The sequence below is a fragment of the Anser brachyrhynchus genome (assembly GCF_964034855.1).
Source record: "Anser brachyrhynchus genome assembly, chromosome: 4".
Lineage (NCBI taxonomy): Eukaryota > Metazoa > Chordata > Aves > Anseriformes > Anatidae > Anser > Anser brachyrhynchus.
Window position 1 is genome coordinate 70,335,709 of NC_137698.1, and position 15,520 is coordinate 70,351,228.

Below are 15,520 nucleotides of genomic sequence, written 5' to 3' on the forward strand. Positions count from 1 at the left end.
CTGGCTTGAAGTCTCCTTTTACTTTCTACCTTATTTAGTCCTACAGTTTATCTAGATAAATTATTCTTGCCAACATTGTCCATTAGCTTTATTAGCTCTCCTTGCATGCCCAGAGTTTGCTTTGCATAACTACTTCAGGAAGGCAATCAATTGTGTTCTCAGCCCTCATTCTTTAAGGAAACTAGACACTTTTTCTTAGGGTATTTGTCACCAAAATAACTTAATGAACTAGTGTTAGGAGCAGCTAGTTATGACTACATGGAATTCCTTGCAAGTTAATCTGTATTTCCTCTTGGCAAGGAAAATGAGCCTCTGTGGCACTGACTGACTGCTTCACTAAGCTGCTTCAGTTAGCAAAGCTAGCTTTTTAAGCAACCTCTGAAATCTCTGTGCCACAACACAGCCTCAGGTATATTTGTATCATGGTCAAGAAACGCGAGTTAATTTTGGTCATGAAATTGGGCTAGCAGAATGATGAATTAAAGAAATCATGACTTGAGAGGCTACCTTTATCCCAGTAAATTTGGTGCCAGGGAATGTTCCTGGTTGCTGGCACTCAGTATCTGCGTTGCTGAATTGGTCGCTATCGTGGTTGTGGCTCTGGACCAAACAGCTCCTGGGCACAATTCCTGAATTAGCATGGGCCAGGGATTATTTCTACCAGGCTGGTGGATGCAGCACCATGTTCGGATGGTTAGAGATTTTTGAACTATGGATGTGTGATGTTGTTTTCCACTTAGCCCCACTGCTGCAGGATATTTATGGACGGGTTTAATTTCTTTATGTTGATATAGTCAGTATCTCCTTTCATATGGTTGATTTTTCGCTATTCAATATTCAGATAGCCTACCTCCATACCTGTTTCAAATTAAGGTTTCTCGAACATGGTGACCAAATTAAGTTAGCTACCCAGATAAAATCTCAACAGTACATTGTACAGCAGAACTAATATTGCCCTGTCATGATTGGAAATAACCAACTTGTCACATACTGAAATTGCATTTGTCTTTCCCTAGCCGAACCATACTCTTTCCTTGTCATTCCGTGGTCAAATATTACATTTTCCTCTGTTTCTAATTGTTCATGCCCTACTTTATACAAAAAGTGTATGCTTTAATAATTCTTATTTTCAAATGAAATAACTTTGCAGAAAAACAGTAGTCTTTTTTAATTATTATTATTTAGACACTGTGAAAGGGTGCATTTCTCAAGCTGTGTAGGGATAGCTTTGCAATTACTAAAGTCTAGAGGGGGTGAAATGGTGTCAGGGTGCTATCTAATTTTGTTCCTGTGTGGTATATTGGAGGACAATTTGTTGCGGAGTATCTTGAAAGACAAGCTCCAAGTTCTCTGTATATTGCATTTGAGTTTATTTTTTCTGTGCTATTATTACACTCGCTTTGGGATGAGGCAGTCTCTTATACCTACTTGAAATCATTGTGAAATCAGCTGTAATTGAATCCTCAGTTTATATCTCTGGAATATCATTAATGATAAAGTTCATCGCTTTTGCCTAAATTTCTATAAGACTACCAGATTAAATCATTGTTCTGAAGAAGTGTCATTATTTAAAATCAAGCTTGTTTGCATTAGGCAAAAAGCATTAATTCTAGTTCGAGCTTTTCATTCCTCTCACAACAAATGTCACTTGTGGAAATGTCTGTTTATTAATGAATGATTGTAACTGTTAGATTTTTGCATAATAAAAGAAATCATACTCAAAAGATTTTGACAGGAAACACTTGAAAACTGTGGCATTTGCAAATACAATCTTTGTGATAGCTGTAATAATATTTGTTTTGCCTTTGGAATACCTATGTTAGGCAGCACAGCCTCCACAAATTAGGGTATAAATACATATACCCACATATATATACACATGGACATAGATATATATGAACTTTAATGTTGAGATAGAGGAGATAGATGTAGATTTTGACTTGCAGTATTCAATTATTATACTGTGTTTTTACAAAGCATTCATGCAGCAGTTTAATTTGCTGCCACTTTATCCCCCTACTCCTGTGTCCCATTCCTTCTGACACCCCTGAAATTTGGTAAAAAGGAGGAGGTTCAGTATGCCTTCTCAAATCAGAGTTTTAAAACATTGTAAGTTCTATGTTGAAAACCTCATGGGCATCGGTGTGGACTATTTTATCAGTTTTACTTTTTCAGCACAGCAATTTCTATCTGTTTTGATAGCTTACTTGCAACGGTGGATATTAATCAAATTTAACACTGGACTTGCCTTGTACCCTTACAGACTGAGTGGTAACTTATGAAAATTTCAACTTGTAGTTTACAGTCCCTTGGAGAAGTACAGCTGTGACATTTGTTTAGACTAGCAAATAATAAGGCAGAGGGAATAAAGTCTTCAGGAAGCATAATGGGTTTTGTTTTTTAGAAGACTTAAACAATCACTTTAAATAAACCAGGTTGTTAACTACAAGCTTAACTAGACAGCTTAATTTTATATCAGATTGGAAGCTTATTATTATTGCACATCAGATGGTTTCTTAGCAGTCTAGAATAACTGAAAAACAAAGCTTTAGAGTTTTGATCACCACAGCTAACAGAAACTAGTGAAAAAGCAAGCTCCGGGGTTGTAGGGCAGTCCTCAGTTGTTTCACAATGTTTAACAATGCTTGGCTTTGGTAATTTCATGAAGAAGATTTCTTGTATATGAAGAGTTATCTTCAAACAGTCATTTTCACCTACAGTGGTTTTGATAAAATGCTAGATTTTGTGAACACTCTCCAGATCTTAATGAGATGTTTCAGTTTATTTCATTTAACTCAATTAACTTTAACTTGACTTTCAAGCTAAATCTTGATGAAATCAAGAATGTAAAGGTAGGTATTACAGATCCACACTATTTTAAAAATGTTTTGAGGTGCTACTACACATTTTGACACAGTTTATAAATAATTCATTTTTAGGATTGAATCTGACAATAGTAATTAGATTTTCATTGGTGGAATTTTTAGAATGTGGAAACTGATGAAGTAATGGGTGCATTTTGCACAACAGCACTGGGAATCTAGCTAATATGTGCCAAAGAAATCAAGTAAGGCTTATGGAAAATACTATCATATCGTATCAACTTGGAGAACTGAGGAATTTTTCTTGCTTGATCTAGGTCTAATAGAAAGTGTCCGGACATCTCTTTGCAGAAGTTAAGACCTAAACGCTTTTGAAGCTTTGGTTTGAAACCCACCGATTATTTTAAAAAACAAACAACTCATACTTCAGTTTTTGTTTTGCCTTTAATTCAGTGTGATTATTAGCGTAGTAGACATTTAAGCTGCAAGAGGTATTGTCAGTGAAGACTGAAAGAAAAGGATTATTCATTATCTCATCCCTCTCTGCAGAAAATCCTCATATATATCATAATTGAATTCTTCCTCTTTTCTTTGGCTATTAAGATCTTTAAATGTCTGCTTCTTACCTTTTTCTGAACTGTACAGATGCATTTTGATGTAGTGTGACATACTCCCGCTTGTTCTTCCCGAGCAACCTGTGCATTGTTTGCTGGTGGTTTGATGGGGCAACTAATTGCAGTTACATCATCTTTTGGTTGTGTACTAAGAACTTTGTTTCCTGCTGTTTCACTCTTCTGGTATTTGACTAAGGCTGTTCTGAAACTCTATTTCTTTATAAAGTTACGAGACTCCTGACTGGGGCAGTATTGGTAATTATTTGATACTTTGCTACAGCTACCTGTACCGTTTCCCAACATGGCTTCCATTCCTTCTTAACTATTCAAAGCTTCTTACAGAAAAGCTTGAGAAGAAAGAACTCTAAGAGCATTAATTTGAGGTTGATCCCTGACATGTAGTTTAAAACAAGTGGTCTCTGATGAATTTTGTCGTCCTATCTTGTATGGCCCTTGTAAGCTGTTTAGATTTATTTGTTCTTTCAGTGATGGTGACCGCCGCCATTGACATTCACACAGTCAGTGACTTACTTTCATTCTCTGCTTTTAAAGCTGAAGACTCCGACATGAGAATGTCCTCTAGCTGATTAATTCTTTCAACAATCACATCTCAGAAACAAACATCACCTGTCTGGGAAACTGGCGGTGTAAGAAAGAACTACAGTTGGGAGAGAAAAGCACTTTTGTGTTCCTGCAGGAGTGAAGGAGAGAAAAGATGAAGGTTCCAGGGTAGGGTGTCCTCTCTCAAGAACCTCCATTTGGTATCAGGCACTTTCTGATCTCTCTGAATGAAGTCCAAAATTGTACCTTTTTAAAGAGAAATCTCTGACCTTTTTTTGTCAAGGGCACTGAAAATAACTGCTGTCTAACATACCTCCTCTGTACCTGGGAGATAAACATGCAGGTAAATATCCTAGTAAAGATAATGGATCACTTTACTCCCAAATGAATCCTTCAACAAATTGTTACTGATGGTAGGTATAATTTATGACATGACCTTGTTGCAATCTCTTTATCTGGTTCTCTGGTACTTTAAAATGTAGCAACAGAAGACTTCTGGCCCACAGAGCAAACTAAAAAGATATGTCTTTATCTTCTGTAAAGTGCTTGAAAGCTAAACATCATGGTCTCTTGCAGAAGGTTTAGGACTAATGAAATAAATCTTTGTGCAATGGACTACAGAGGCTACTCAGACAAAATTAATTATTTTATAATTAACCACTGGAAGGGCTTTTAAAATCATAAAGTGCTTATGGAGTCTTGAAAAAGAGTTTTATAGGGGTTGTAAAGCTTCTCCTGGTGCTAAAAGGACATAAATTAAAAATCAGTTTGTTGGAGTAGCATACAAAGGGGAAAAGAGATACAATGACAAAAATGTGGCAGAAAAGAACTGACTGTGGTATAGGAAGGACAGTATCAAGCTGACTGTCCTGTCGTCTTTCTTTCAGAGAAGTGTCCTTTAGTCTTTTATTCACAGAAGATGAACACAACTAGATGAAGTGAAAGCTTTTATAAAAACCTCTGAATGAAATAGAATACAAAATTTATTTTTTAATACAAATTTTTTAATACAAATTTAAGCTCCCTGATTGGGAGATTGTGACCCCCTCCCATCTTTAAGTACATCCCCATATTCACATGGAAAATGCATGCCAGAGGTTCACCAGTGTGAGCAACAGCCACTGCAGGACATCTCTGCTTTCCCGTGCCAGGGTGGGAATGAGTATAGGTTAAGTGAGGAGTCTGTATATTACACTCCAGATGAAAAGGAGGATATGTGAGGAATCTGATGTTATTGATTCATTGATTGGAGCATATCCTTGGGTGAGAAGCTTCTCTGTGTTATTCCAAAACCTTATATCTCACTAATGCAAATCACATCAAGATAAAAATGCAAATAGAGGCATTTGGCATAACATCTGATTCAGACATAAAAAGCGCTTGGAAATGACATAGATACAAGAATAAAAGAAGAAACTGCTTAATATATACTTGGGTTATATCAGAAAGGTCTTGCTTTCTGTTACCTATTTCACCTGCTGTTTCCCCTGACAAGAAGTTAGTTTGCGTTTCTTTATAGATGCTTCTTTGCTATTTTAGAAAAGTACCTTACCTTTATTGCCAGTCTTCTGGGCAGTCTAGGCAGGTTTCATTTTTCATCCTGATGTCTCTATGCTCTTCTTATGAGGAAGACAAACTAGCTACTTTTTGTTTAGAACATAGTTGTGTAAATGCCTTATAGTTAGAGAAGCTACATATATATATATATACGGTTTTCATGTGTTATGTGGTTTTCAGTAGACATTGTATATCAAACTGTACATTAAAAGTGTGTATGATAAAATACGTAGGCTAACTGCACATACTTTATTCCTGGCCCTTGCTTATCATGCAAGACAAAAGTAATAGTCTATTATGAAACGACAGTGGCTTTGAGGAGACTGGTTCCCCACCTCTTCTCTGTATTGTAACAGAGATTAGCCACATAAAAGTCACTCCAAGATCTCTTCCACACATTATTTAAAAATGTCTGAGACAACTTATGCCTGAGCCTTGTCAGTATTTTCCATTGGTCATGGAATGGTAACTTTCAGAAAGATCCCCTAGTCTTGCACACTGCATTAATGGTGAGCAGGCTAGGTTATAGTGGAGCCAATCTCTTCCGTATGTTTAGGATGCCCAAATATATTGTGGTATATATTCTGCTTGCCAATGTCACTTAAAAACTAAGCTGTCCAAATCTACCTCCAAGATGATATATCCAGTGGTGTTACCACGATAAAATGGAGCAGTTGCCACTAATTACATAAGTTGCCTGTACCAGTTTCATATGCCAGCAAAGTTCCAGGCACAACCTTACAAAATACATAACCCTCACCAGTATTTCATAGCAACAGTGATTAAAAATGGCAGATTTATATACTTCACTGAAGAAATTAAAACAACAACAACAAGTGTAAAGGAGCAGTCAGATGAATGAATGTGTATTCACTTGTATATTCAGTCATTTATTGGACATTAATGACCATGTATAAAATGAATTTAGGGGCACTCCATCTCCTTTCCCGCATCAACAACTCCCAGCTAGGACTTGGATTAACTGACAGATGCAGGAGAGCAGCCAAGAGCTTTGTGGCTATTATGACTGGGCTTAGCTTGGTGTAATGTAATGCAGAACAAGGCAATGCATGTCTGCCAGATATTGTGTTGGAGAAGTTTGTTCTGCCTTGTCCTGTACATAAACAGACGACTTCCGTCACCATGCAATATTTCCCAGAAATACTGAAATGTCTTATCGCATTCTTTCAAGACTGGTTTCCTTCCATTTCTACCTGTTCTCAAAGTTTTCTTTTGCTATTGCCCAATTCTTATGTCCTGTGGCCTCTTGCATTTTTTTTTCTGCATGTGTTCAACTACTTTGTGTTCTGTGCTAATTTCAGTATACCAAAATTTGCATTTATTGTTTATTTATAATATTCTGTGCAGTTTAAAAATAATTCCATCTTGTTCTCTACTCTGTAATAAATATATTATATTATTCTGATTCTGGTTTGTAGCTAAGCTTTTTTTTTTTTTTTAATCACAAATAAGATTACCATATTTTTCTTGGATATAAAGAAACTTGGTGTTCATAAGTTTTAAGACTTAAGTCAGCAGAAAGTCTTTGGAATGCTCTTTAGACCCCATTAATATATGAAAACATTTTGGAGAAATTATAGAAAATATTCAAAATACTTGAAAAAGTAATTGCATATGTATTGTTTTAAGTTTTGTATCTGCTGTGTATATTTCTTACTGACAATTTGGTTCCTTAGAAACTTTTCTTTCTTTCCTTTTTTTTTTTTTTTCTTTTTCCAGGCAGCTATTCCCTTTTTGGCATACAACCTACTTCATAGTAGAACCATCTCTTTAAAGAGCTTGTATATCTCTACTCTGACCACATTTGTCAGATTTTCTATAACTTTCTGTGCTAAGTTATTTTGCTGTCCTCACAGACCTTTCCTGGTTGTTCAGCTCTGATAACTCCTTCCAAGAATAATGAGATCTGTTAACCTGAACTTGATAAGTGTCTTCCAGCACAGAAGCCCATTCTTTATTTCACCTAATAGATGTGTATCAAGTAAAGAACTATAAAGCAAAGTACTTGCAAAGCAGTATTAAACAAAGGAAAGCAAAGAACAAGCAAATCAGAATTGTGGAAGTAGACTGAAATAAGTATGCACCAAGGACAGGAATGTAAGAGCGTGGGCACATAAGAGGTGAAATACTGCACATCTGGAGATGGCAAGTCAGGAAGAAATTGAAGATGGTAATATTGATGATGAACTTGACCAAATAGCTTATTAAAAGGTGGAGTAATAAGAAAGATGTCATAAAGCAGAAAAACATGTTTCATGCCAGAACTAATAACTGCATGCATATTTTCTGGAGGACTTCCACAACAAAGCATCCAGCGAATTCTTTCTTTTAAGTGTTGTTTTCTGCATCAATTTGTTTTACATTCATATACATTAACATTCTTCCTGTTCTTCTAGATGAGCATACAGTACTAAGTGAGCTGATGTTTGCCTCTATGTCACTGTCTAGGCTGAAGATTTTTTTATGCCCATTCAGTTTCCTTTTTTTGGATTCAAGTGTGTTTGAAAGGAGTGTACCCCCAAAAGATATCTATTTTATGTCATACCACAATTCAGCACTGTTTTCATGTATTAGATAACTTTCTTTGTTAGTGTAGCTTAAACATCTCTTATACAAATAAGAAGATGATAATGTTTCCTTCTCAATACTGTGGTATTCTGTGATGAGTCCAAAACCAAAATAAAAGTTTTAACTTTAAATAGATTCTTGCAGAACCCTTGGTAACAAATTAATTTATTATAGAATCATAGAATGGCTTGGGCTGGAAGGGACCTCAAAGATCCTCTAGTCCCAAACCCCTGCCATGGGCAGGGACACCTCCCACCAGCCCACGCTGCCCAAAGCCCCATCCAGCCTGGCCTTGAACACCTCCAGGGATGGGGCAGCCACAGCTTCTTTGGGCAGCCTGTGCCAGTGCCTCACCACCCTCACAGTGAAGAATTTCTTCCTAACATCTGATCTGAATCTATCCTATTTTAGTTTAAGACCATTCCCCCTTGTGCCCTATCATTATCTACCCAAGTGAAGAGTTCTTCTCCATCCTTTCTATAAGACCCTTTTAAGTACTGAAAGGCTGCAACGAGGTCTCCGTGGAGCCTTCTCTTCTCCAGGCTGAACATCTCCAGCTCTCTCAGCCTTTCTTCATAGGGGAGGTTGTCATGAAAATAAATGTATTTCTAGAGGAAATAGGCTCAAGAAGAAAGCCCAATGAGGATTTCTAGCATGGTTACTGCATGTATGAGAAATTGACCCCCTAATGCCATCTTGTTATTCAAAGGAATAGTCTTCTCAAACTGCAGAAGTACCACTCTATTACAGAAGGAATCAAGGATCACAGGTAGAAACCAATCATTGTTAATATAAACAGGAAAAAAAACCCACAATTTTCATTATTAGAAAAATAGGAATAGTTTTGATTAATGACTTCTATTTGCTTGAGCACTTGTGATTTATATGGCAATTTCTTTTATCATCTTTTATTATTCAGGATTCTTGAGTGGGATACATACATTTGCACATATCCAGGGTGCTAGATTTAATGCCTCTCTGCTGAGCGCTCATGTTTCCCCGTCTGACATACTAGGATGTGTAGACTGACCACTTCGTATTTAGCATTTTAGTAAATGAAAAATTTGTCACAACACTCTAAAAATGCTACTTGCTTCTCATATATTTCTTGAATAGTTGAAGATGAGGAAATGCAAAGTGGCTGTCATGCTTGCTGTAATCACATGATGCGGGTCCATTTGCACCATTAACTGTCTTAGACAAGGTTTTATTGTGATTGCTTACAATCAAAACAGGATCCTTCTCCTGGTACTGCCTATCGTAATTACAACAAAGTCTATTTCTGTTTTTCTCTATCAGCCCCTTCAGGTTGAAGTTTGGATGATGCAAAATCAACCTTAAAATCCTAAAAATCCTAACACCAGGTTTTGCTGTGCACGTTACCAAGTTCTGGTGTCTTGCACTGTTAAAGCTCCTCTAGAACCACCAGTCCCACCCAGTAAGAGCAAAGCTCTGAGCTTGAGTTGCTTCCTCAGTACCACGACCTGATTAGTCTACATGTTCCTCTACAGATCTCCAGGACATTTTGCCCACTGTATTCTTGCAGTTATAGCCCTTCTTTTTCAGAGAGTTTGGCAGCTAACATACCCCCTGCTCACCCCTTGGCTCTTGGTTGTCTCTAACCTCAAACTTAAGCGAATCTGAATGTAAAATCTATTGCTGTAATCCTCTCTCTTGTTTTCTCTAGGCATCTAGTTTGAATTATGCATTACTAGGAAAACAGAATTAGATTTTGTAGTTTCCCTAATTTATGTATTCTTCGGTCTTTGCTCTTTATTCCAGAATGGTCCTCAGGTGAGATCTACTGTCTGTTCTCTGGGGAACTCCTGTTTTCCCTCCAGACTCTTATTTTCCCTCCTGGTTCTGGATAGATGTTTTCCCAAGAATATGTGTAGCTTTCTGCCAGGTCCTTCAGGAAATTCCTGCAGACTTTCTGCCAGAGGTTGCTTCAGGAAATCTTTGATGATGTCTGGTTTCCTAATTCTGCACATATTAGTTCCAATTGCCACTCTGTCATCTTAATCAGGTACATTTGGGAATCTCAGCCTGTTTTATTCATAAGAGCCATGACCTTTTCACCTGGCACAACAGAGAAGGCAAATTTTAAGAGCCTCCAACTACCAAAATGATTGACTTAAGTGGGAATAATCTTGACACTGAAAACATCGTCTATCAGATTATCTAGCTCTTCATGTCTCTCAGCCTAAAAATGAACAGAGAAAAGTCCGTTTTATCTTTGAAGCAATTATGCTGTTCAAAGTGGCAATGTGAACTTTTGCAAAGCCAAAGGCTATTTGCCCAGGGAAGTTTTGAAATTGTGCTCAATTTTATTTTTCATCTTCAAAAAAATCTGCATTTCTGTAAGGACTTGCTTAACACTGATTGCGCCCAAGGCCTACCTGTTCATCTTTTGGAGCCTAATTATACCAGCACTTTCCAGAGGCTAGGCTAAAATCAGTGTATGGGCCAACCAAGCACAAATCTGTGGCTCTCTTGATTTTCTAGGTGTTTGGTTGTCACGGTGAAATAATGGTGAAAGACTCTAAGAAGATATACAGAAATATGACATTTTTTCAAAGCTTGTCAGACCAACTTCCATGATAAAACATCTTTCATAACAGAAAGTGTTCATGGCAAAGCATACCAAACAGAATTTTAAAATGCGATCAAATCATCATGAACATACTCATGAAGAAACTTATTTGCAAGCTGTGCCTTGTGAATCAGGTATCTCTGCCAGCAGTAAATCTCTAAGTTCCAAAGACAGTTAGTGTAGGTATTTCTTTTCAGAGTGTGATGAGCAGATGAGATCCCCCTCAATGCACTTCTGTTTAAACCAATTATCAATATTCATCAGTGTTGTCAATTGTCAGTAATTCAGGATTCTTTCAGAATCTACATTTGGATAAGAAAAAGCATAGGTTGCATAAACTTGGTTATTGCAGAGGTCTAGCTTTTAATTTGCAAATTACTAAATCCATGAGCCCTTTCACAGGACTATTTACATCACTTGGTGAGTGAACGGGGAGTGGGAAGGGCAATGCTTTGCTGCCAGTAAACTAGCTATGCTCTCCAGTTAAGAAACAGCCAGTGCTGCTGTTTTATGAAGTATCTCTATAGTGGAGTTTTTAAGACATGTAAGAGATTTGGTACATGCTTATATCAATCGTTATTCTTGATATACAACCTTTGTTTAAATTAGCTTTAGGTCAGACTTATGTTCAGAGTCTCAATACACTTTATATCTTGAAGAAATGCTGTTGCTGGGGAGATTTAACTTTTTTCATGGATCAGTACTGGGGCCTTTTCACCCTAAAGAACTAGTAGTATAGTAGTAAGACTTTTCCTAGCCAAGGATTTGATTTAAAAGCAAAGGAAATGACTAGATGAAGATTAAAGAAAAAAAGTTACTATTTATAAAAATTTACTATAAAATCTACTGTTGACTATCACCACTGAAAGTTTTGAAGAAGTTGTATGTTCGTTGTGCCTAAGACAAAAGCCCCTAAGTGCTTCTATTCCTTGTGTGTATGTAGTTAAATACATTTTCTGTGGGGATAAACATTTCACTTAGTTTTAACTGAAAATATATTATTTTTGTTTGTTCATTTAGGAAGGGGATTCCAAGTGAAGAAGTGAAACAAGCTGATAGAGAGCAAGCAAAGCGTATAGTTTACTCAGTGGTTTATGGAGCAGGTAGGCATCTTACAAAATAAACAGCTACAGTATATTCCTACCTTGTATGTAACTTATGCAAGTGTGCTGAATTCAGGAAAAGGAATAAAATTTTGTATTATATTGTTATTTATATCAAGTATTATTAAATAATCTACTCTGCATCAAAATTATCCAGGTAATATAGCTACATTGACATACACAAAGATTACTCTGATTTTTTTTTATTTGTTGTTGATGTAACTGAAGCATTTGTCTTTATCTCAAATTAGTATAACTTTTAAGAAACTTTGCATTCTGTCAGTATGTACACAGAGATGAGAATAACTACAATGAAATTAGAGGAATTCAGATATTGTCTCAAAGCGTGTTCACAGAATGTTGAGGTTGGAAGGGACCTCTGGAGGAGCTTGCCTGTATTATGCTTACTTTCATGTAGTAAATAATTTTTTTTAATGTTTTATTAGCTTTAAGTTACACTTGGTTTATATTTTCAAGGTCTTTTCCATAATCTTGGAGGATAGAAAACAATATAAGAGTCGTCTCACTATGTCTGTTGGTACTTTAATAAATATACCAGATATTGAGATGGATAACAGTATTACAGACTTTTTGCTTAATGTGGAGCAGTTATATTCATCTGCTTATGCCTCAATCACTCCGTACAGCTGCAGAAAATACAACTTAAACTTCTGTAAAAGAAAGAATCAATTCTATTTAGTGGCACTATGTTCAAGTCCTGAATTATACAGAACATAGAGGAATACCAAAGTGTTTAATGAAAATCAAAGAAGCAAATAGTGTTATTTTCAGTTATGAAAGATATTATAGAATGGAGAACAGTAAAACGCACAGGCTGTTTGTTGCTACCAATTCCCCTGGCACAGATAATTTAAGGGGAAGTCTCAAGGAAGCTTTAGTCCACTCCTGGGAGTTGCTTAGCATGGTTTGTGCTCCTGCATCATGAAAAGTGATCTTACATGGCTGTACAGTCCTCTTTTTTTGCTTCCCAGAAACTGCATCTCCCTGGAATTTTTCAGACTTCCTTATAGATACTGTGGCTTAATTTTCTGACTATTTTATGTAATGCTTTGTTCTGTATAGCAGTAGTTCTTTAGAAGGATAATATGGACATTGCAACATGTCACAGAATCACAGAATTGTAGGGGTTGGAACGGACCTCGAGAGATGATTGGGTCCAATCCCCCTGCCAAAGCAGGTTCCTTAGAGCAGGCTTCCATATGGATGTTGCAGTTCTCTAAGGAAGCCACAGCAGTCTTCTAGCTATTAACAATATGTGCTTTAGCAGATAGATTTGTCATTTTCTGGCCAAAGAAGTAAAAAAAATTACTTAGATGTCAAACAAATGCACAGGCCTCAGCTAAGAGTCATCCTACACGTGAATTTCTTATTTTAGCACCTTGTCCAGACTAGTGTTTCTGGAGCTCAGTGGAGATCCTGACATGACAGAGAACAAAATGGTACAGAATTGTTCTGAAATGCACATCAAACTGACAGTGATGGCATTTAGGTGGCTGAAATCCTTTCTCTTTCAAAAATGCTAGATAATTTTTCTTGATGGTATTACGGTGACAATAACTATTCCATGTTTTTAGTGCCTTGAGACATCGCCTCTCAGCTTGTTATTTGCAGACACAGTGCTGGTTTGTGTTGCTGTGCAGCTAACAAATATATCTGTCTTTCAAACCTCTTATGACTAATGTTGATGTATGTTTTATTTTTACTGGAACTGTTTGGTTTATAAATGTCTTTAAACTGTAGCTCCTAGATTATGTTTTCACACTCTGGAAAACTGTCCTAAGGTTGTTTGTTTGTTTGTTTGTTTGATTGATTGATTTTCTATCTTATCTTATAGATGCTCTTAGATACAATGTAATATATATTGTGCACCTATGTACTATCCAAAAGGTATTGTTCCTTTCTATCTCTGCTGAAACACTTTTTGATTCTGGATGTCTTTTTCCAACCCTTTCATCTCACAACTTGGACCCAGTTTTTTACAGAAATTGAGGAGCCTAAGACTGTCTGAAATATGTGGGATTCACTCTCCTAACTACCTTTTTCAAATCAAGCCACTTGGTCTGATTGCTTCAGCCATTAGTTCTTTCTGTGATTTGTACACCATATCCAAAACTTCTAGCTAAACTCAACCAGCTGCATCTCCATCCTTTTTTTTCAGATCTTCATTCACATTTATATTCATTTAAAATTGTTTTTAAGTTCTTTATCTGCTCCTCAAAATTTTGCACATTTCGACACTTAACTAGTAAAATGATACTTCAGACAGAAGTTATGTGAACAAAAAAGATGTCAACTGCATTATAGGTATAAATTATAACTAGGAATTCCCTAATTATGTACTGTTTATATACTTCTTATTAAGTATATTTTTAATCCACTAACTTCAGTGAAGCATTCAAGCTCAAAGTTAAACATTTGCATTGTTTAAATATTACCATAATATATCAGATCCATTCTCTTTCATAGAGATATGTAGATTTACTAATTCCACTAATTGTGAATGTGACAGTATGTAGTGGGTTTCTGTTCTGCTTTTTTTATGTACCAGGTAAAGAACGTCTTGCTGAATGCCTGGGAATTACTCCTCTTCAAGCCAGTCACTTTATAGAGAGTTTTATGCAAAAATACAAGAAAGTAAATGAATTTACAAAGAAAACCATTGAACAATGCCGAAAGAAAGGTAATCCAAAGCCCATTGATCAGCACAGATTGATGTAGACAGAAATTCAGCTCAACCAAAAGTCAGATAGTTGTTACAGGTGAAGAGAAAATATGGAATATCATTTCCTGGTGAATCAGGTATTTCTCTTTCAACCCTAAGACAAAGTGGTTAAACCTGTCTGCCTTTTCTTTGGGAAGATGCTAAAAGAGTAAGATGCCTGTTCACAGAGTGAACTCTATTTAACATCGAGTTACACTGCATCATTTTGACATATAATGTATTCCAACACAAATAAACCATAAGGAATCTTTTAATTAATAAATATGCCATATGGCTGCTGGACCGTGGAAGTTCAGGCATTTAGTCAAAAACAATCAATCAAACAAAAAAATCTACAGAGACAATTTTTAACGCTTTTTTTTGCATCAGTCAGAATTTATATTCTTGAAATTCAGGTGATATCTGTGATGACAGATGTGTGCAGAGTAATTCTTGGAGACAGCAGCTGCAAACTCTTCTTACATCAGATTTGTTGTTAGTCTATACATTCATTTATATTTAGTGAATCCTAGGAGAGCAGCAATTTGGAGAAAGTATAGCTGCTTGAAATATTTTCTTTAGAAGAAAATTAGTAGAATTATTAATAGAATTGTCAAAATGGATTTCTTTTGTTTCCTAGTACAGTATACTGTACTAAGACATTTTGTAGAAATAAATAGTAAATTCGCTATATATTATTACTCATCATTGAACAGCTGAGTGTCATGATAGAAACATATAACTGATTCTGACTTTCTGGTCATGAAAATGTTAGTATTCCTTCTTTGTACTTTGTAGAGCTTAAAACTCTACTGGAAGCATGAACTATCTTTGTGTCATGAAATTACATTTCTTTATTCATTAGTATTACTAAAGAAAATGTAGGTTTTCAGTAGCTTCACTTTAATTAAGCCGAACATAATATAACTAGTAAAATATTACCGGTTTATTACATATTT

General features: G+C 36.1%; 1 protein-coding gene across 1 annotated transcript in view; it reads left to right on the forward strand.

The window, feature by feature from the left end:
- Positions 1-15,520, forward strand: part of POLN (DNA polymerase nu) — a 101,328-nt gene that overhangs the window by 55,950 nt on the left and 29,858 nt on the right. Inside the window, exons 18-19 of the mRNA XM_080590268.1 lie at positions 11,757-11,839; positions 14,409-14,540. Of these exons, the coding sequence (XP_080446394.1) occupies positions 11,757-11,839; positions 14,409-14,540 (215 nt within the window). The remainder of the gene's footprint in view (positions 1-11,756; positions 11,840-14,408; positions 14,541-15,520) is intronic.